This window comes from Hyla sarda, chromosome 3 (assembly GCF_029499605.1).
Source record: "Hyla sarda isolate aHylSar1 chromosome 3, aHylSar1.hap1, whole genome shotgun sequence".
NCBI classification, from domain to species: domain Eukaryota; kingdom Metazoa; phylum Chordata; class Amphibia; order Anura; family Hylidae; genus Hyla; species Hyla sarda.
Window position 1 is genome coordinate 18641447 of NC_079191.1, and position 22401 is coordinate 18663847.

The following is a 22401-nucleotide window of genomic DNA, read 5'->3' on the forward strand; positions in this document are numbered from 1 at the left end:
ATATCCCTTTAAACAGATTTGTAAATCACTTCTATTACAAAATTTTAATCCTTCCAGTACTTATTAGTGGTTGTATACTACAGAGGAAATTATTTTCTTTTTGGATTTCTTTTCTGTCACAACCACAGTGCTCTCTGCTGACACCCCTGTCCATTTTAGGAACTGTCCAGAGCAGCATAAGTTTGCTATAGGGATTTTCTCCTGCTCTGGACAGTTCCTGACATGGACAGAGGTGTCAGCAGAGAGCACTGTGGTCATGACAAAAAATAAATCTAAAAAGTAAAGAGTTTACTCTGGAGCATACAGCAGCTGATAAGTACTGGAAGAGTAAAGATTTTTTAATAGAAGTAATTTACAAATCTGTTTAACTTTCTGGCACCAGTTGATAAAAAAAAAAAAAGTTTTCCACCGGAGTACCCCTTTAACCAACACACCTCTTAACAGCTCAGGCTAAGGTGGATAAAATGCAGCTGTGAACAAGCTCGACTGTGGGCTGTAGATCAGTATTTAACATTTTATGCACATTACTATACATTTATGTGTATCGTAAACTATTTTTAGAGATGAATCCACAGTATGCTATGGTCTTGTCATAATGAAGCATATACATCCTAAAGAGTTTAAAATACTCGTATTGCACATCCTGGCATCCTTTCCTGGTTCCCCAAGATCAAAGGGTTCTCCACTTTGGAGACTCAGCTAACATATATCAGTAGTTTGAAGATTAAAAATTAGGGATAATCTACATAAAATCATAAAGACTCATTTAAGAAGATCATTTTGATCTTTAATGTTCTTTCTAGAAGTCCAAATCCTCTTGATCAATGATATCTTCATCTGTACCCTTTTTTGACTTATTGTCCCCTTCTTCAAAGCTTTCTATGTTGTTCGCATACACCTGGCCCTTAGTTTCATTTTTAGGTAGACCAACAGGACTATCTCGTGGAGAGTCACCATCTTCATCTTCAGAGGGGCTATCAGGATACATCTGTGACTTTTTGCTTCCCGAACTATTTGACTGTCCATTTGGTGATGTTTCGCCTACATTATTTTCTTTGCAGTCTGTTTCTGCATCTTCGGCAGAACCATTTTGTGTTATGAGAGAGCACTGACCCAGACAAGATTTGGGTAAATTTGAGCCATTGTTCTCAATAGTCTCAGTGCCTTCTTCTTGGACATCTTCTCCAGCACTCATGACATAGATAGTTGTTTCATTTTTGACGAGGTGGTCATCTTCAGAAAATTCATCTGTTGCAATAAGACCTTCATCTGTCTCATTTGTCTTTTCTTCATTTTCTTCAGTCTCGTTTACTTCCTCTTGATTACTTGTTGATTGGTCATCCAAAGGTTCACATTCATCGTTGTTCACTGTCTCTTCACATACTGATGTATTTCCATCAGGACATTCCATGCCCATCTCATTTTCAATAGTAGAGTTTGTCTCCAACACATCTGGATGAGAATTTTCCAGATCTTCCTCTAAATCATATGTGTTTTTAGTATCTTCCTCAGGCCCTATGCTTTGCAGGTTTTCAGTTTCTTTTTCCTGAAGTGTTGTATTAGACTGAAAATTACTTGAGTCACAGCATTCTCCTTCATCCATTGCTGACTTGACTTCTCGACTACTAATGTCACTGTCTTCACTGAGAATATCTGATTTCCCTTTTTCAATTTCTTCTTCAGCTTTAGATAGAACATCTACGTCATTGATGTCTTCTTCATTCTCAGCTGGACAGTCAGGTGAGAATGAAGGTGCTATGCTTTGTTCAGCTTCTTTGCTTTGTTCCTTTAGCAATGGAAGGAATGTACCATCACTTACATCATTTTTGGGGTCATCATTCTGCCTCTTCAGTTTTAATATCTGTTGAAGATCAAATGCTTTAATAAGTGGGGCATTTTCAGCAACTACTTGTGGTTTAGCTAATTTTAATGCCCTCTTCTGCTTTATACATTTCTCACATGGGCAAAAGTCATCATTGGGTTGTCCAATGCTGTCATCTCCAAATGAAGCACTGAACGTTAAGTCTTCTTCATCGGTTTCACATGAGAAGTCATTGGTACCAACGTCCCTGTTTCCCCCAGTTGCATACCGGTGGATAGAAACTCTGTGCAGTGTTTGTAACCGTCTTCTACGTTCCTCTGCTTGCAAAGAAGACTTGCGTCTGGAGCCTTGAGGTGGAGGTCTTGGTGTCCTAGTTCCTACCTGAGTTTTTATTCTTTTGAGTTCATTTGAAATGCTTCTCTGGATTCTTTGACTTACTTCATTTTTCAGTTCTGCAATCATATCATCAAGATTTTCATTGTCTTCTAAATTCCACCTGACTTTGAATTCATTCATGGCATCTACATAATGAGTCATGAATTCTTTCTCAATTTTTTTTAGCAATTTCAGAACCCAGACTGGATTAGCATCAAGTTCTTGTTTATTCCCGTTATTTCCATTCCCATTCGAATCAGATGTAGAAATGATGACTGTTGACTGGCAGTTGCTCGGAGAATTAATGTTGTTTGTCTCCGGTGAGTTGGACTCATTGGATTTTGGTTCTTCACTGTGGCTAAGGATATTGATGTTATCATTGTTGGATATCCTATGTTCTTCTACCGTTTCTAAGCACTCAACATCATTTACATTATTCACTGAATTATAATGTCCTTCTTCTTTGGTTTCTTCTTTTATTTCTTCTTCAAATGTATTGTCACTACTATCTAACTTCTTCTCGTTCATGTTTTCATCCATGATGCAAGATTTAACCTCATTTTTATTTTCCTGTCCATTCGCTACATTATGTTCTCCTGAAACTACTACTTCCTTAGCTACTGTAAATGGTTTTCCATCTTCTGGCTTTCCAGTTGCCACCATGTGGTCACCTCCACCAGTTATGCTTCCATCACCAGATCCTCCAAAACCGCTATTCAGGTCAACTCCTGAAGATGAAACGGGAGTTAATTCATCATCTCTAGAGTAGCGTTTTCCAGATTTAATATTTGTGATACTCTTGTTCGTTGGACTCTGTGTCCACAATGCCTGTAATATGTTTAATAACTTGTTGTACTTGGGTTTTTTTAAGTCATTTCCATTGTTTGTGATCTCTGTTTGACTTTCATCTAGCAGCTGTAGACTCGCTAGGCATGATATCAGGACTGTGGCAGAATTACTGAGCTTTCTTCCCATAGTCTGCGATACTTCTGGCAAACTGTTTGAACGATCAAATTTTGATTCTTGCAAGGGGGTTAGCAATGCCTTCATTATTTGCACAGACGTTTGTATATTGTTTGGAAGTGACTTTTTGTCACAAGAATACTCATTTTTAACATTATTTGCTGCTACCTTACTCAATAAAACAGATTCCTCAGAATATTTTTCATCAATAGTATTTGTATCGTGAATGTTATTAGTAGTATTACCACAATGCACATCTTGAGATATCTCTTCCATAGCCTCATTGCCATTGTGATCTGCTGCTGGTGGTTCCTTATGCAAATCTCCTTCCTCCTGTTTTTTACAGATGTCTGTATTCGCTTCTGTTCCTATCTCGGTCTGTGCCTTTTTCTGGCTTTCCTCCAGTTCATACTCAACAACCATTGTTTGGGAGGGAATCTTCCTTAGCCACTCATTTACTACTTCCTCTGGGGTCACATTTGGTAAAGCAGATGGAACAAGCTGACTGTTTGCATTGTTATCTCCATCTAAAGATTCTCCCTTATGTTTTCTCTTGGAAGAGCTAGAGCTATTTTTACGTTTTTTGGTACTCTGGATGTCCTCGGTACTATTATGATTTGTCATCTTCTTGCAGGTCTCTGTGCTGGCTTTACATGCTAGTATTTTTTTCGATGCTGGTGTTGAAGCTCTTGAGTTGCCTGTTTTTTCTCCATTCAGAGTTTTCATTTGGTCACTGGATGTACTAGTACTAGATAATTTAAACTGTGCTAACCTTAGTTGTTTATGAGTTGGTTTTCCTTCAGGAGGTGATGGGCTATGTATACAATTCATGTCAGGAGCTGCTGTTTGACAATTTGAGTCGGCAACCACCTTGTTGTCGTCTATTGTCTCTTCCTCTTGTGACATTTCTCTGGCTCCATCATGGTCAGACTTATCAGAGGAACTTTTAGCTATGCTCTTCTTTTCAGACATTGATGACACTCTAGAGCTAGCATTGAAAACTTGTTCATTTTCTTGACAGCTGATGCAATTGAATTTAGAACTAAGGGATTTACTTGATGCTCGCGAAATGGCTATACTAAGTTCACCATCTTCATTTCCAGTACATGCAATGTGATCGGATTTTTCTGTAGAGGTTAACGATTCATTGCAACTTTCCTGATGGTTTAGAGTTTGTTGTTCATCTTGTACACAGTTAGTTTGTACTAACTCAGTCACCGATGACATTGACTGACGTGACCGTGTGGATTGCAAGCTCTGGGCCTGATGTTCTGTAAAGGATTTTCTCTTAGATTGAGACAGGGTGGCTTTGCTTTCACTTACATTGTTCTCACAAGTATCCATACTTTCTTGTTTTATCATTACACTTTCACTATTTTGTTTTGTTAAGCCAGGAGATTTACATAAAGTACCATCTTCACTGTGTCCATTAATTTTCCCACTTTCTCTAGAGGAAGATCTGGATTTAGTTGAAGCTCTGGAAGACCCACGTGTGAAATGCTTATCACAATCAAGACTACATTTTATAGGATCAGTACATGATGCATTTTCAGTATTTTGATCATGCGTTTCATTATCATTCGAGTTATTTGTATCCTCTGCAGGTTCACTTCCACAAGGATCTTCTGAGTTCCCTGTTTCTGTTGACATGCCTTGCGTATTCTTCAGTGACTCCTTACAACTAGATTGGTGCATTTCTTCTTCTTCTACTTCATGATAGCTAATGTTTGATGAAAAGCTTTTTGTGTTGGTGCTATTTCTTTTCAGCATTCCACTCTGACTCTTTTTCGAATGTACTGATGACTGCGAAACAACACTTACTCTTTGGCTACAATTTTCACCATCAGAACAGGGAGTGGGCGAAGCTTCGGGACACTCATCAAAGCTACCTCCAAGACTTCGGTGACTATGCTGTTCAGACAGCTGAGACTGTTGTTTCTTCACAGAATTATGACTCTTTAAGCTTGAACATGACTTGTTTCGGCTCTTGCTTTTTTTGCTTTGTTCAGTATCTGAAATTGCATCTACATTTGAAACTACTGTTGACCGACCACTACGACTTTCTGACCGACTAACTGTTGAATATGTAACTATTGCATCTCCATTTTCTTTGGTTTCAGAATAGTGTGAAGACCTGTGCACAATATGCTCTGTGTACTCTTCAGAGGACACAGAATGTAGACTATCAATAGATGTCTTTTGATCACACATCACTCTGTGGTGTGAGGATGCACTTGAGGCAGACGACCGGGTTTGCCATGTAGCTCTTTTCGCATAGTCCTCTTGTTGGTTGACATGCATTGGATTTTTCCAGATATCATAGTCTTGACATTGCATTCCACAATGACTACAATACATGTCTTCTATGCCGGCTTCATTTAGCTTTGAGCTACACGAATCAGCATCACATGGGTAGAATGATTCATCTGTCTCTGTAAAGTTTTCAGTATTCATCTCTTCCATTTTATCATTTTCATCAAATAAACAAAGTTGTTCACACTTTGTACTGGACTTTTTTATCTGTGTGGACCATTGTAGGGTTTCTTCATTAAGCAGACGAAACCGAACCTTCATCTCTACTGAAAGGCTGCCATCTTTGTTTACATGAACCTTTTTTTCGATGTCATCATTGAGTAGGGAGTGTCCAGGGTCTTCTGATTTTCCATGAGGAGACATATTGGGATAAGAGCCAAAGCCACTGTTCACTGGTGACATACTTAAGCCATTTGGATATGATTTTTCAGAAGACAGAGAGGGCCTTGTCCTATTGCTTGATGCTGACCGAGGGTGGATCACACTCTTTTTGGCTTTTAGCCCAAAGCTTGCTGTATAAACAAACATAAACAGAAAATAATATATTAGTTACATATAAAACAACATTTCGTAGAATTTAAAGGGGTACTCCAGTGGAAAACATAAAGTAAAATTGATTTGTACAGACATGGACAGAAGTGTCAGCAGAGAGCACTGTGGTCAGAAAGAAAATAAATTCAAAAAGAGAAGAACTTCCCCTGGGGCATACGGTAGCTGATAAATACTGGAAGGATTAAAATTTGTAAATAGAAGTAATTTACAAATCTGTTCAACTTTTTGCCTGCCACCAGAGTACCCCTTTCAGATGTCTCAATATTATAGTTTATTGACATATTTGTTTACAAATTATTATTCTTTACCCAACAACCCAAAGAGTCTGTGTGCAGATTTATGGTAGCGTGGCCAGAAAGAAACCTCACCTTAGTAAAAGACATGTAGAAGCTGTTTGGATAGGGGATAAGATGTCTGATTGCGGGGGTCCCGCCGCTGGGGACCCCCCGCGATCTCGGCTGCGGCACCCCAGACATCCAGTGCACGCCCCCTCCCACAGACTCGCATTAAGGGGGCATGGCCGTGACATCACGAGCGGGGCGTGACCGTGACATCACGAGCCTCCGGTGCTGCACCTGGCACTGTAAACGAACATCGGTAGCAGGCGATCCTTTGGATAGGAGATAAGATGTCTAGGGGCTGAGTACCCCTTTAAGGACTCTAAGACTGTAAGAAACAAGATTCTCTGGTATGATGAAACCAAAACATTTTGATCTCAATTCTAAGCATCATGTTTGGAAGAAACCCATCACCAATACCATTACTACAGTAAATCATGGTGTGAGAAGAATCGTGTCTGGAGGGGACCAGGCACTGCCCATCACCTGCCCAATACCATCCTTACAGTAAAGCATTGTGGGGGCAGCATCATGTCTGGAGGAAAGATTTTAAGAGATTGAGAATCATCATGTCCTTCTTCTCCTAGTAGAATTCTCACGATAGTCTTCTTCTCTTTTTTGGCCATAATAACTTTGAAGTGCATTTATACAAGCTAACTCCTGCCCGGGATCAAACACTTTTTCAATGACTTTGGATTAGATGAAGATGCTCAAGAAATAGACAGTAAACTATGGTGTTCTTGTGTAAACCTTCCTGGAAGTAAATCCTGACTTGAGCTCACAGACTCAACATCTCAAGGTGCTACTTTTATTTTTGTTGCACAGGACATACTATCACATATGGCCAAAATGGAAGAGGAGGTCTAGAAAAGAAAATAGCTTTTTTGTTTTCTATGAAATATAAATGTATGTTTTATTTTGCTTTCTTTGACATTTTTCTGTGTATTTTATGAATCTTGATTCTGTAAATAATAAAGTCTGGTGATGTGCTAGCTAATAACAGGATTAGGACGCTCATGACATCAAAGATAAACTACCAGACTTGTAAAACCTTTAGTTTCACTATAAAACTTTAAATGCCTTCCTAATGGTTATGAAATGGAAAGGCGAAAACTTTATTGACTGTTATATAGAGAGACAGGATAGAGATCTGTATCAGGCGCAGGTGTCTCTAAGATTCATAAAACATAGATCTTGCATTGCAGCAACCACTTATCCAAACCTTAGACTAATGTGTTAGGATAGAAAGTGACTTTGTAGAAACTGGAAAGCACGGAGTAGTGAAGGTAAGTTTTTCCAGCTTGGATTTTATTAACAACAATGCTACGCGTTTCGCTGCGCATGCACAGCTCCATCAGGCATTAGATGCCTGATGGAGCAGGGCATGCGCAGCGAAACGCGTTGCATTGTTGTTCTTAAAATCTATTTTATTAGAGCCATAAAACAGCATTAATAAATTACCTGACCTAAAGTTATTTTAGGGTCTGTGCCTCAGCAGTATTATACACTGTTCAAAAAAATAAAGGGAACAATAAGATAACACATCCTAGATCTGAATGAATGAACTAATCGTCTGAAATACTTTTCGTCTTTACATAGTTGAATGTGCTGACAATAAAATCACACAAAAATTATCAATGGAAATCAAATTTATCAACCCCTGGAGGTCTGGATATGGAGTCACACTCAAAATCACAGTGGAAAACCACAGTACAGGCTGATCCAACTTTATGTAATGTCCTTAAAACAAGTCACAATGAGGCTCAGTAGTGTGTGTGACCTCCACGTGCCCATATGACCTCCCTACAACGCCTGGGCATGCTCCTGTGGTGTAGGATGGTCTACTAAGGGATGTCCTCCCAGACCTGGACTAAAGCATCCGCCAACTCCTGGACAGTCTGTGGTGCAACGTGGCATTGGTGGAAGGAGCGAGACATGATGTCCCAGATGTGCTCAATCGGATTCAGGTCTAGGGAACGGGCGGCCAGTCCATAGCATCAATGCCTTCCTCTTGGAGGAACTGCTGACACACTCCAGCCACATGAGGTCTAGCATTGTCTTGCATTAGGAGGAACCCAGGGCCAACCGCACCAGCATATGGTCTCACAAGGGGTCTGAGGATCTCATCTCTGTACCTAATGGCAGTCAGGCTACCTCTTGCAAGCACATGGAGGACTGTGCGGCCAACAAAGAAATGCCACCTCACACCATTACTGACCCACCGCCAAACCGGTCATGCTGGAGGATGTTGCCGGCAGCAGAACGTTCTCCAGGGCGTCTCCAGACTCTGTCATGGCTGTCACATGTGCTCAGTGTGAACCAGCTTTCATCTGGCAAGAGCACAGTGGGCCAGTGGGGAATTTGCCAATCTTGCTGTTCTCTGGCAAATGTCAAACGTCCTGCACGGTGTTGGGCTGTAAGCACATCCCCCACCTGTGGATGTCGGGCCCTCATACCACCCTCATGGAGTCTGTTTCTGACTGTTTGAGTGGACACATGCACATTTGTGGCCTGCTGGAGGTCATTTTGAAGGGCTCTGGCAGTGCTCCTCCTTGCACAAAGGTGGAGGTAGCGGTCCTGCTGCTTAGTTGTTGCCCTCCTACGGCCTCCTCCATGTCTTCTGATGTACTGGCCTGTCTCCTTGTAGTGCCTCCATGCTCTGGACACTACGCTGACAGACACAGAAAACCTTCTTGTCACAGCTCGCATCGATGTGCCATCCTGGATGAGCTGCACTACCTGAGCCACTTGTGTGGGTTGTAGTCTCCGTCTCATGCTACCACTAGGTTGAAAGCACCGCCTGCTTTCAAAAGTGACCAAAACATCAGCCAGGAAGCATAGGAACTGAGAAGTGGTCTGTGGTAACCACCTACAGAACCACTCCTTTATTGGGGGTGTCTTGCTAATTGCCTATAATTTCCACCTGTTGTCTGTTCCATGTGAAATTGATTGTCAATCAGTGTTCTTCCTGAGTGGACAGTGGGATTTCACACAAGTGTCAGTGACTTGGAGTTACATTGTGTTGTGTAAGTGTTCCCTTTATTTTTTGAGCAGTGTATTCCCCTGCAGATATGGCTGCCAGTCATATTGATTTGTATTACAATCTAAATCAGAGGATAAGCTAGATGCTCCCTACATCCTTTTTCTCACAAATGACCTACATTTTCCAGCACGTCTTCCTAAAGATCCAGTATAGGCTTAGCACGAGGGCAGAAAAGCTTTATTTAGTCACAAAAAGAGGGATGGAAGGATCTCCCACTGACATCCAAAGAGACCTAAGAGAGGTGAGCAGGGACACGATAACAGGAGACATAGATATATACGAGCCAATATGGCCATCAGACAGCTACTTCCTGTCCCTGAAACTGATGATAGGAGGTGTCTGGAGCACAATCACTGTATGTTAGGTAGCAGGAGCACAGTCAAGGATACTGGTGTTCAAGGTTAAGCTGCAATTACAATGTAAAAAATGTCAACCATCACATTATCTCAGACTACAAAGAACCACGATTACTATAAGGTCACTTACCATTTTTCTTATTGTCCATGACCTCCGCATTGTCACTTGGATGAGATCGGAGGCCCGGTAGCTTGTCAGGTATACTTTTACGCATATTTTCTGTTTGGATAGGCTTAAAGGGCTCTTTTCCTGCACAGATGAGGATGTTGGCGGACTGCAGAACCGCTTTTATATTTTCAATCTGTTGGGTAAAAAACATGGGTCATGTCAAGTGTCATGTGAATAACTCCGGTAAATCGACATGTATAGCCAGTGCATTGTTCTACAACTTATTATTTCTAAGGGTAAGTTCACACTGAGCAATTGGAGAGGAATTTACTCGAGTATTTCCGCTCACTTATTCCTCTCCAATTCTGTCAGCAGTGAAAAAACCCCATAGAGTTTAACTGTATTTTCGCTCCTCAGTTCACACTCCGACGTTGAATTCCGTTCCGCATGAAGAATGAACATGTTATTTCTTCATGCGGAATCCGCATCTTTGTCCCATAGAAATCAATGAAAGGGGAAAAAAAAGGGAAATTCTAATTGGTGGTTGTCCTCCAGCAAAAAAAATTAAACAGTTTCCTCCTATATTTCTGCGCGGAATTCCGCCTCAATTCCACCCAAATTCCGCACGAATTCCACGTGGTAAAAAAAATGGAAGTTCCGCAGCAGAATTTTTAAGCAAGAATTCCTCACCAATTCCTCAGTGTGAACATAGCGTAATACTCTTATTGTGTAATATGAGAAAATACAACGATGTGGCAAAACACCCAATGCATATTTTATTTTTTAACAAATAAGGATATAATCAGTGTTTTAGCTTCATTTAGTGTCAAACAAATAAAGTTTATTCAGATGCAAGCAAACATGCAAAAATAAATAATAATAAATGCATATTGCCAGGATGTAACCCAGAGCTAGATAATTCATTAAATGGGCACTTTGGTGGAAAACATTATTATTATTATTATAATTTTTTTTTTTTTAATCAACTGGTGGCAGAAAGTTAAACAGATTTTTAAATTACTTCTATTTAATAATCTTCATCCTTTCAGTACTTTTCAGCTGCTGTATGTGTGGTAGCCCAGTACAGGAGTTGCACCCCTGCAACCTTGCTGTCGAATTGTGACAACCATGTGTAAAATTAGATCCGAAGCTATGCTGAGAAACAAAGTGCTGGCTGTACCTGAAAGGGTTAAAGATGTGCCGAAGAAGCGGAAACCATGGTCAGCAGAAACCATGTTGCTGAATCGAATCCCCAAGTGGAACCTGAAAGTTTCCCCCTTGTTGCTGGGGGAGCGGAAGTCAGCGCTGCACCACTGACACACTTCCAGCCAGCGGCCATTTTCACAAAGTCCTGTATAAAAGGAACAGCGCTGCTGGACCTCTTCAGTTTGCCAGAAGTCGGTGAGGTGATACACATGGCGGAGCAAGCAAGCACGAGATCGGAGAGTCCCAAGATGGCGCCGGAGGCCCAGAAAGTCACCGCGCCCGCAGCGCACGTTTCAAGAGCTGGCGGATCATTTGCAGAGAATCTCCATCGGGGCCAAAGAGGTCAATCTCAAAGTCCTGCTGCCCGAGGACGATGGAGAGTGGCCAGCAACTCGGCGGGAGGAATGCCAGCATCTTCCAGAGGAGCGTCGCCGGTGAGGCTGTCCCCTCATCACCGGACCTAGGGATCCTGGGCAGAGATCCATACAGAGGAGTCGGAAGTGAGTACCCTGGCTGAGGCTGCTTTCTCTACCCCTCCATCTACCCCCAGTCCAGAATAAGCCCCCCCCCCCCAGGTCCAGAAGTCTGCAGCACGCCCCCAGTCACCACCGCTGCCCCGGTGGCTATTTGACGATGGGCCTAGTCTGATCCAATACATGAGAGAGCACCTTCTACCCCTGCCAGGGAAGCCCCATCCCACAGTTTCGACGGCCCAGTCCGAAAGAGCTAAGCGAGAAGCCCAAGTGGCTGAAATAGTGGAGGGGATGAGGGCACAAAGAAGGAAGGAGTATGGGCCAAAGATGCTACCGTATGAAGTACACCAAGCGCAACAGCAGGACACGAAAACCCTTGAGGCCCTGTATATTAGGATGTTAGACCACCCCCAAGAGGGAGAGCTACCCTTGGAAAGGCACAGAGTTACAATTGTAAAGTTTGACAAAGTACAGGGGTTTGGCACCCTCATGGACTGTCGTCATTGTGGAACCATCCTTCTGAATAGAGGTGCAGTTAAAAGGGACTATCTCCCAACCCATATGCATTCTCTAGAGAGTGGGGAGATTGTGGAATACACTCCAAATCAAAGTGTGAGAGGAGAGTGGGCGGCAGCGGTGACCCATCCGAAGAACCCCACACAGATTCGTTTTGCATATTTTCCATTGGATGACTGGGATGCGGATCCCTTCGGTTTACTGGCTCCTAAAACCAAAGAGCCTTGTCAAGAAGAAGAGGAGGTTTGGCCTAACTGCTGGACACCATGAGGTTTGGTCGGCCCAACAGGCACCAACATCTATTCCCCCAGTGGTGCAAGCTGCTGCTGTGCAAATGGTGGTTACCATTAGTCCCACCATCACTGCTATTTTTATAGGATAGGGATAGCTCACCCCTGAGGCTGTGATCACACATTGCATTTTTTTTCTGCATTTTTTCTGCTTTTACTATGATTGTCCCAACAATGTGGCAAAAAGGGTGATATTTTACAGGAATTGTACATATCAATGACATTTTTGGAAAATTACTGCAAAAACATTCAATTGTTGTAAAATGGTTGAAACTGTAGTAAGAATCAGTTGTTACTGTAGGTCAAATCACTAAAAAAAAAGAATTAAAACTACACGTTATGAGAACTGACCCGAAACCTCTTTAGAGTCTATTCCTGGGAATAAAGAATGGTATCTAAACATCCCCCAAGAGCAACTTCTCCCAACCATCTAGGAGCAATTAGGTGATGAACAAGGCTTTTTTCAGCATGGTGGCGATCATGACCCTAGGTAAAAGTGATAACTAAATGGATTGGTGATCAAAACATTGACATTTTTGGTCCATGGTTAGGAATCTTGAAGCGCTACTCCGGCCCTGAGACATCTTATCCCCTATCCAAAGGATAGAGGATAAGATGTCTCACCACAGGGGTCGCGCCGCTGGGGACCCCCGCAATCTTGTATTCGCCACCCTCCTGTTTGAGCAGCCGGGTGGCAACCACGGGGCCGGAGTGTCGTGACGTCACGACTCCACGCCCGTGTGACGTCGTCACCCCCCGCACCGCTATGCAAGTCTATGGGAGGGCACGGCGTGCAGCTCAAACAGGTGGGTGGCAAATACAAGATTGCGGGGGTCCCCAGCGGCGGGACCCCCACGGTGAGACATCTTATCCCCTATCCTTTGGATGGGGATAAGATGTCTCAGGGCCGGAGTACCCCTTTAACAGATCTTATTACCATAGAGAAACTGAGGTCAATCATAAAGAAACAGGGGGAGAAATAAAAACACTGAAATTGTTGTGGTGTCCGAGCACCAAAGGCTGTCCTGTGGGCTAAAGATTGCCCCGGGCATCCCTGCTGTCTATCTGTTGGGCCCACTGCTTCATTGTCTGACCAAGTCCTGCAGGAACGCATGGGAACTGAGTTCCTGCACTTTTTCCACACCGTTCCCAATAGCAGGAGTCCTGCAGGACCAGCCCTTATGTGGAATAGTTCCCATACTTTTTTCCCAGGACTTGACCCCTGGATATATAGTTAAATGTACGTCATGGTGACATGGTACTTAGCGCACCATGACGTACATTTAAGCACCGACATGATCGCGGTGCTCGCGTCATGCCCGGCAGGTCCCGGCTGATATCAACAGCCAGGGACCCGCCGGTAATGGCGGACATCCGCGATTGCGCGGATGTCCGCCATTAACCCCTCCGATGCCATGATCAATACAGATCACGGCATCTGCGGCATTGCGGTAGTTTGAATGGACGATTGGATTGTCCGCAGCGCTGCCGCGGGGATCCGATCAACCAGCATGGCGGCCGGAGGTCCCCTCACCTTGCACCGGCCGTCTCTCGGGGTCTTCTGCTCTGGTCTGAGATCGAGCAGACCAGAGCAGAAGATCACCGATAATACTGAGCAGTGCTGTGTCCTATCCATAGCACTGATCAGTATTAGCAATCAACTGATTGCAATGAATAGTCCCCTATGGGGACATAAAAAGTGTAAAAAAAAAAAAAGTAAAAAAATTTTAAATAAAAAAGTAAACAAATATGAAAAATCCCCTCCCCAATAAAAAGTTAAACGGTCCGTTTTTCCCCATTTTACCCCCCAAAAAGCGTAAAAAAAATAATTAATATGCATATTTGGTATCGCCACGTGCGTAAAAGTCTGAACTATTAATATATATTGTTAATTATCCCGTACGGTGAACGGCGTAAACGTAAAAAAATTTAAAAAAGGCCAAAATTGCTGCTTTTTTGTCACATTTTATTCAAAATTTTTTAATAAAAATGAATAAAAAGCAAAAACCTAAGCAACAGTGGTACTTATAAAAACTAAAGATCATGGCGCAAAAAAATTGCCCTCATATCGCCCCATATACGGAAAAATGAGAAAGTTATAGGTGGTCAAAATAGGGCAATTTCAAACATACTAATTTTGTTAAAATGGTTTGAGATTTTTTTTAAGCGGTACAATTATATAAAAGAATATAACATGGGTATCATTTTAATCGTATTGACCCACAGAATAAAGAAAACATGTAATTTTTACTGGAAAGTGTACAGCGTGAAAGCAAAACCTTCCAAAATTTGCTAAATTGCGGTTTTCTTTTCAATTTTCCCACATAAATAATATTTGTTTGGTTGCGCCATACATTTTATTGTAAAATAAGTGATGTCATTACAAAGTACAATTGGTGACGCAAAAAACAAGCCCTCATATGGGTCTGTGGATGGAAATATAAGAGAGTTAGGATTTTTAGAAGTCGAGGAGGAAAAAACGAAAATGCAAAAATAAAATTGGTCTGGTCCTTAAGGGGTTAATAGACTGTGGTAGTGTGACCAGGTGACCCTGATGACCCCATGGGAGACCCCTAAACCTAGCCCTTATGTAGTTTAGGGGGGAGAAGCTGGTCAGTTCAAGGCAGTCTAGTCTAGTCAGAGTTGCGGTAAGGAGTAGAGTGCAGGTATGGTGAGAAGTCTAGGCAGAAGAAATCTACAAAATTCCACAGCCACGCCAATCTCCGAAAAAAAAAAACTGGCACACAGGTGAATGTCAAAGCCTAGCTGTAAGAAAAGTTCTTGGGGAAAATTCAGCATGTGCTGCTAATAATCATAAAGCTGCATCCAACAGCAACTACAACTCTTAGCAAGGCGACAGGCTCCCCGGGTCCCACTCTGCCCATCCCTTGTCACAAAAGACTGAACTGTTTTAGATCTGCTACTCCCAGCAACAGCAAAGGTTATCCGTAACTTTACATCGGTATATTCATTACCCTGTGCCTGGCCCAGGAGAAGCTATCTCATCCTCAGACCTTGAAGGTTAACGGTGCCCTGGCCTCATGAACTACTCCTTACCCACCGCATTCCATCACCCCAATCATTACCCAGTAGTCGCCACTAGTAGTTGTCATGAACTCCAAGCAGTTATTAGGTATGTTTGGGTTGTCTTCAATCAGGATTTGGCCCAAAAGCTGATATCCAGCATGTCAGGGTGGATTGGAGAATCTTGAAAATGAAGAAGGATCAACACTGGAAATATTAAGCCTTTGCATGAACTTGATGTACTGGTCAATAAAAGTTGAAAAACTTCAGTAACCATAGAAACATCAAACCTAAAAACACTGAAGCAGCACACTTTGTGAAAACCAAAATTTTTGTTACTCTCTAAACTTTTGGCCACGACTTTACACTATATCAAGCATCCTGTAAACCTTTGGTAAAATGGGCAAATAGTGTATTGTATAGGGCAAAAGTTGCTCTGTGTAGGAGCAAAGCAACAAAGTGCAAAACTAAGTGAGAATTGTCAGACGCAGAATGAAAATAAATAATTCAGCTACTTTAATGTGTGACCAGGCCAAACCCCGATAGAGCAAAGCCTGCTTAACAGATAATGATGTCTAATCTGATAATGCAGTCGTTTTCCTTGTGCAGCGGGATGAATGGTCACGTGACTCCGTTACTTCTGGGGAATAGACCAATGCAACTATATGTACACCACAATAATCCATCAGTATCGATCATCTACAATGTAGTCAGGAAGTCTTCAGATCCTTTAACTTTTTTCACATTTTGTTATGTTGATACTTGTGCTGAAATTTTAAAAAAATCGAATTTTACCATCATTCTGCCCTCAATACCCCATAAGGACAAAGTGAATGTTAGTAATCTTTGATAATTTATTGAAAATGAAGATCTAAAATCTTGCAATCTTGCAGTGACATAATCAGATCCATAGTCAAACTTAGTTAAAGCCCCTTTGGCAATGATTCCAGCCTCCAGTCATTTTGGGGATGAGGCTACAAGGTTTACACACCTGGGTTTGGGGATTTTCCTCCATTCTTTTCAGTAGATCCTCTCAGCTCTGTCAGGTTGGATGGGACCATCGGTGGAAGACCTTTTCAGGTCTCCAGAGATGTTTCATTGGGTTTGGGCTCTGGCTTGGCCACTCAAGGAAATTAAGAGTTGTCCCTAAGCGGCTCCTGTGTTGTCCCTGCCGTGTGCTTAGGGGCAATGTCTTGTTGGAAGGTGAATCTTCACCCCAGTCTGAGGTCCAGAGCTCTGGATCAGGTTTTCATTAATAATATCTCTGTACTTTGAACCATTCAGCTTTCCTTCAACCCTGACCATTCTACCTGAGCCCACAGCATGATGCTTCCCCAACCATGCTTCCTTGTAAGGATGGTATTGGGTAGGTGATGAGCAGTGCCTGGTTTCCTCCAGACATGATGCTGCCCCCACTATGATCACTGTAGGGATGGTATTGGGCAGGTGATGGGCAGTGCCTGGTTTCCCCCAGATATGATACTGTCCCCACCATGATCACTGTAGGGATGGTATTGGGCAGGTGATGGACAGTGCCTGGTTTCCCCCAGACATGATGCTGCCCCCACTATACTTCACTGTAGTGATGGTATTGGGCAGGTAATGGCCAGTGTCTGGTTTCCTCCAGACATGATGCTGCCCCCACCATGATCACTGTAGGGATGGTATTGGGCAGGTGATGAGCAGTGCCTGGTTTCCTCCAGACATGATGCTGCCCCCACTATGATCACTGTAGGGATGGTATTGGGCAGGTGATGGGCAGTGCCTGGTTTCCTCCAGACATGATGCTGCCCCCACCATGATCACTGTAGGGATGGTATTGGGCAGGTGATGGGCAGTGCCTGGTTTCCCCCAGATATGATACTGCCCCCACTATACTTCACTGTAGTGATGGTATTGGGCAGGTAATGGCCAGTGTCTGGTTTCCTCCAGACATGATGCTGCCCCCACCATGATCACTGTAGGGATGGTATTGGGCAGGTGTTGGGCAGTGCCTGGTTTCCCCCAGACATGATACTGTCCCCACCATGATCACTGTAGGGATGGTATTGGGCAGGTGTTGGGCAGTGCCTGGTTTCCCCCAGACATGATACTGTCCCCACCATGATCACTGTAGGGATGGTATTGGGCAGGTGATGGGCAGTGACTGGTTTCCCCAGAGATGATGCTGCCCCCACCATGATCACTGTAGGGATGGTATTGGGCAGGTGATGGGCAGTAGATGGTTTCCTCCAGACATGATGCTGCCCCCACCATGATCACTGTAGTGATGGTATTGGGCAGGTGATGGGCAGTACCTGGTTTCCTCCAGACATGATGCTGCCCCCACCATGATCACTGTAGGGATGGTATTGGGCAGGTGATGGACAGTGCCTGGTTTCCCCCAGACATGATGCTGCCCCCACCATGATCACTGTAGGGATGATATTGGGCAGGTGATGGGCAGTGCCTGGTTTTCCCCAGACATGATGCTGCCCCCACCATGATCACTGTAGGGATGGTATTGGGCAGGTGATGGGCAGTGCCTGGTTTCCCCCAGATATGATGCTGCCCCCACTATACTTCACTGTAGTGATGGTATTGGGCAGGTAATGTGCAGTGTCTGGTTTTCTCCAGCCATGATGCTTAAAATTAAAGGGGTATTCTGCTGGGAATTATTATTGTTATTATTATTATTATTATATTTTTTTTTCAGATCAACTGGTGCCAGAAAGTTAAATAGATCTGTAAATTACTTCTATTAAAAAATCTTAATCCTTCCTGGACTTATCAGCTGCTGTATGCTCCACATGAAGTTGTGTAGTTATTTCTAGTCTGACCACAGTGCTCTCTGCTGACACCTGCTGTCCAGAGCAAGAGAGGTTTGCTATGGGGATTTGCGCGTACTCTGGACAGTTCCTGACATGGACAGAGGTGTCAGCAGAATGCACTGTGGTCAGACTGAAAAGAACAACCCAACTTCCCGTGTAGCATACAGCAGTTGATAAGTACTGGAAGGATTAAGATTTTTTAACAGAAGTAATTTACAAATCTATATATATAGAGACATTGGCGCTCCCTGGAAGTTATATGTCTATCCTGACGCCTGGTATATTGTGGGTCCCTGATACCCAGCAGAATGTGAATAAAAAGGAAATAAAATAAATACTGGAGCAGATAAAATACTCTTTTTATTAGTTTAAAAGGGTGGAAGAAAAGGTATAGTGCATATGCGGATATCGGCCAATAAAAATGTCTTGAGTTCTCCTGGCAATCTGTCCTAAAGAAACTGTAATGAAAAGCAGTGCACAATAATATAATGTAATGTGCTATTCAGTATTTTAAATGTCACTTTTCATCATATTTGTTCTCTTTCTATGTTTCCTTATGTATTTTCTGAGTTTATTTTTTTTGTAAATATTTATTACTTGTCCTTAAAACCAAATATTTTGAATTCCGTATTCAAACCATATGGTGCCCCTGTGTTTAATTCAAAGATCTATTTTGCTTCCATTCTTGACATCTGCGCGATGTAATTTCCTCCCCGCCAATGGGATGTAATTTGTTCCAGACCACACAAAATTGATCCTTTCATAGTTGAATTAGGCTTCTCCTTGTAGTGTATAGACAACGGGTGTCCCTCGAAACCTCTTTTTATATTGTACAGGTGTTCAGATATTCTTTGGGAGAGAGTGCGTCCTATGTACCATTTGTTACACAGACATTTGATGCCATAGATGACTCCCTTTGTTTTACAGTGGATATGGCTGCTTATCCTCCTAGTTACACCTCCATTTTCAAAAAAAAATATATATATATTATTTTCCATATTATTCCTGTAGCAGTTTTATGGGCCAATATCCGCATATGCACTTTACTGTTTCTTCCACCCTTTTAAAATAAAATAATAAAAAGAGTGAGCCCTATTTTATCTGCACCAGTATTTATTTTATTTCATTTACAAATCTGTTTAACTTTCTGGAACCAGTTGATTTGAAAAAAAAATTGTTGTTCACCAAAGTACCCCTTTAACCTCTTCCGACCTACGAGATACCGGTATGTCATGGGTCGGGTGAGGGGGAAAATGACGCGGGCCCACAGGTTGGATCTGCGTCATAATCGGCAGTAATGAAAGACATCAGAACTGGCTCCGATGTCCGTCACTGAAATGGTTAAATGTCGTAATCGATAGCGATCATGGCGTTTAAAAATGTAATGCCGGTAATCCCTGGGGTCTAGGGGAACCATTGGCAGCTCCGCAATGTAACCGCAGGCTGCAGATGGGTTGCTGGGAAAGAACAGGGACTTGCCTGTCCTTCCCGCTGCTCGATGGATCGTCAATTGCTTAAGGCTGCCTTTTGCTACCCTAAGCAATCGAGCTCCAAAAACATAGATCAATATGACAGGCCCCTAGGGAGGCCAAAAAAATGTGTAAAAAAATGTGTAAAAAAAAAAAAAAAAAGTTAAAAAAAGTTTTTAGAAATATTAAAAAATCCTCCCTCTAATACAAGTTCAAATCACCCCTTTTTCCCAATTGTTCAAATAAAACACTGTACAAAAAAAAATAATAAACATATCTGAAATCGGAAAATATCACAGAGCGTAATTGGGCGAACTAATAAATTATGATGTCCCTGATGCTGCACGGTAAAAGGCGTAAACACTAAAAAATTCAAAAAGCTAAAATTGCTAATTTTTGGTCACATCACGTCCCAAAATAAACGTAATAAAAAGTGATTAAAAAAAGTCATATATACGCAAAAGTAGTACATGGCACCAAAAATAAACCCTTATATTGCTTCATAGGTGGAAAATAAAAAAGTTATAGGGGTCAAAACATGCCAATAAACAAACTGTTTTTTCTTTGCTTTTTTATTTTTTTTTTACCTTAAAACTAAACAAAAATTACCCAACTTTGGTATTATTGATATCGTAATAATCCATTTAATAAAGATAGCATGCCCCACAAAATTGTGCAATTCCGTATTTTTTTCAATTTTGCCTTATATATTTTTTCTAGCTCCGTAATACATTATATGATAAAATAAAGTATGCCAATGAATAGTGCAACTTGTCACGCAAATAAGAAGCTTTAATACAACTTTGTCAGTGGTAAAATAAAAAAGTTATGTGAGGAGCCAAAAAAATATGTGAGCCAAAAAAAAAAAAATCGCTGGTTCATGAAGGGTTAAGGCCAAAAAATCTTGTTCCTCCCATTCTGAGCCTTTTAGATGCTCTTCTGTAATCTCCAGGCATCTTCCGTGTTTTATTACTGTGGAGGCTTCTTTCTTCCATAAAGCCCAGATTGTGGAGGCTGCAGTGATGGTTCTGGACCTTCTGGAAGGTTCTCCCATCTACACACAGATTCTTTGGAGCTCAGCCATTGGGTGACCATTGGGTTTTGGGCCCTCTCTTACCAAGGTCCTTCTCCCCTGATTACTTAGTTTGGTAGGGTGGCAGCTTTAGGAAGAGTTTTGGTTGTTCGTTCTTCTCCCATGTAAGAATTATGGAGGTCACTGTGTTCTTGGAAACTTTCAGAGCAGCAGAAATGTTTTTTCCCCTTGTCCAGATCTGGGCCTCCACACAATCCTGTCTATGTGTTCTACAGGCGGTTCTTTTCTCCTCATGGCTTGGTTTTTGCTCTGATATACATTGTCAGCCGTGAGACTTTATACAGACAGGGCTGTGTCTTTCCATATCAAAGTGGAGAAACAGATCAGGGAACGCAAAATTTTACTTTCTCTTTTTTTTTTTTTTTTTATAAATTAGCAATTCTAATATTCTGTTTTCACATTCTCATTAGGGTATATTAAAACAGAATGATGGGGAAAACTCTATTTCTTTCTTTATTTAAAGGAGTACTCTAGTGCAGAGTATTCCTGCTCCGTCCTGCCCGGGCTGCAAAATAAATGAAAATAAACTATCACTCACCTCCCTGGGTTCCCGCGGAGCATCACTACAGCTGATCGGTCCTCGGGTCCATCCTCTTGATACTTCCGGGTGTAACGAAGCGTTACATGGCGCTCAGCCTATCGCCGGCCGAGGCAGAACATCACGACGGCCGGCGATAGGCTGAGCGCCATGTGACGCTTCGTTACACCTGGAAGTATGAAGAGGATGGACCGGAGGACCGATCAGCTGTAGTGGCATTCCGTGGGAACCCAGGGAGGTGAGTGATGGTTTATTTTCATTTATTTTGCAGCCCGGGCAGGACGGAGCAGGAATACTCTGCACTAGAGTACTCCTTTAAGCCAAAGGCTGCAACATAACAAAAAAATATATAAAATACTAAAACTGGAATGGTCCAAACCGTGCCTAACCTGCTCCTTTTACAACTTGCTCCTTTAGGTTGGTACAACCAACTGCTCTATTCTTTCCAGAGGCAATACAAGTACACACTATGGCATACTTTTTTTTTCTTAGCGTAGTAGTTTATGGGTGACAGATGTGTAGTGGCATACAGTGGGGCAAAAAAGTATTTAGTCAGCCACCAATTGTGCAAGTTCTCCCACTTAAAAAGATGAGAGGCTGTAATTTCCATCATAGGTTATAACCTCAACTATGAGAGACAGAATGAGAAAAAAATCCATAAAATCACATTGTCTGATTTTGAAAGAATTTATTTTCAAATTAAGGTGGAAAATAAGTATTTGGTCACCTACAAACAAGCAAGATTTCTGGCTCTCACAGACCTGTAACTTCTTCAGCCCTATTACATCTTAAATGATGTCTAATCGCAGGGGTCCCACCGCTGGGGACCCCCGCAATCTGTCATTGCGCACCCACCTTTTTCAGCTCTCTGCAGCGCTGGAGACTCCGAGTGTGTAGCGTAATGACCACAGGGCCGGAGTATCGTGATGTCACAACTCCGCCCACGTGTGATGTCACGCCTCGCCCCGTTAATGCAATGGGAGGGGACGTGATGCTGTCGGTCCTCCACTCGTTACCTGCAATAGGCAAGCAGCTTGGTGTGAAGAAATCAACTGTGGGAGCAATTATTAGAAAATGGAAGAAATACAAGACCACTGATAATCTCCCTCAA

At 42.3% G+C, this 22401-nt stretch overlaps 1 protein-coding gene across 6 annotated transcripts in view; it reads right to left on the bottom strand.

The window, feature by feature from the left end:
* Positions 1-408: 408 nt before the first annotated feature.
* The window catches only part of RP1L1 (RP1 like 1), a 112184-nt gene continuing 90191 nt past the window's right edge, over positions 409-22401 (bottom strand). For 5 of the 6 annotated variants that reach the window (XM_056563832.1, XM_056563828.1, XM_056563829.1 and 2 more), the window contains 2 exons: positions 9893-10064; positions 409-5985 (listed from right to left, as the gene is read on the bottom strand). In XM_056563832.1, coding sequence (XP_056419807.1) covers positions 800-5985; positions 9893-10064 — 5358 coding nt within the window. In that variant the 3' untranslated portion in view covers positions 409-799. Of the gene's footprint in view, positions 5986-9686; positions 9813-9892; positions 10065-22401 lie in introns of those variants that run through there. The other variant, XM_056563834.1, reaches the window with a different exon arrangement.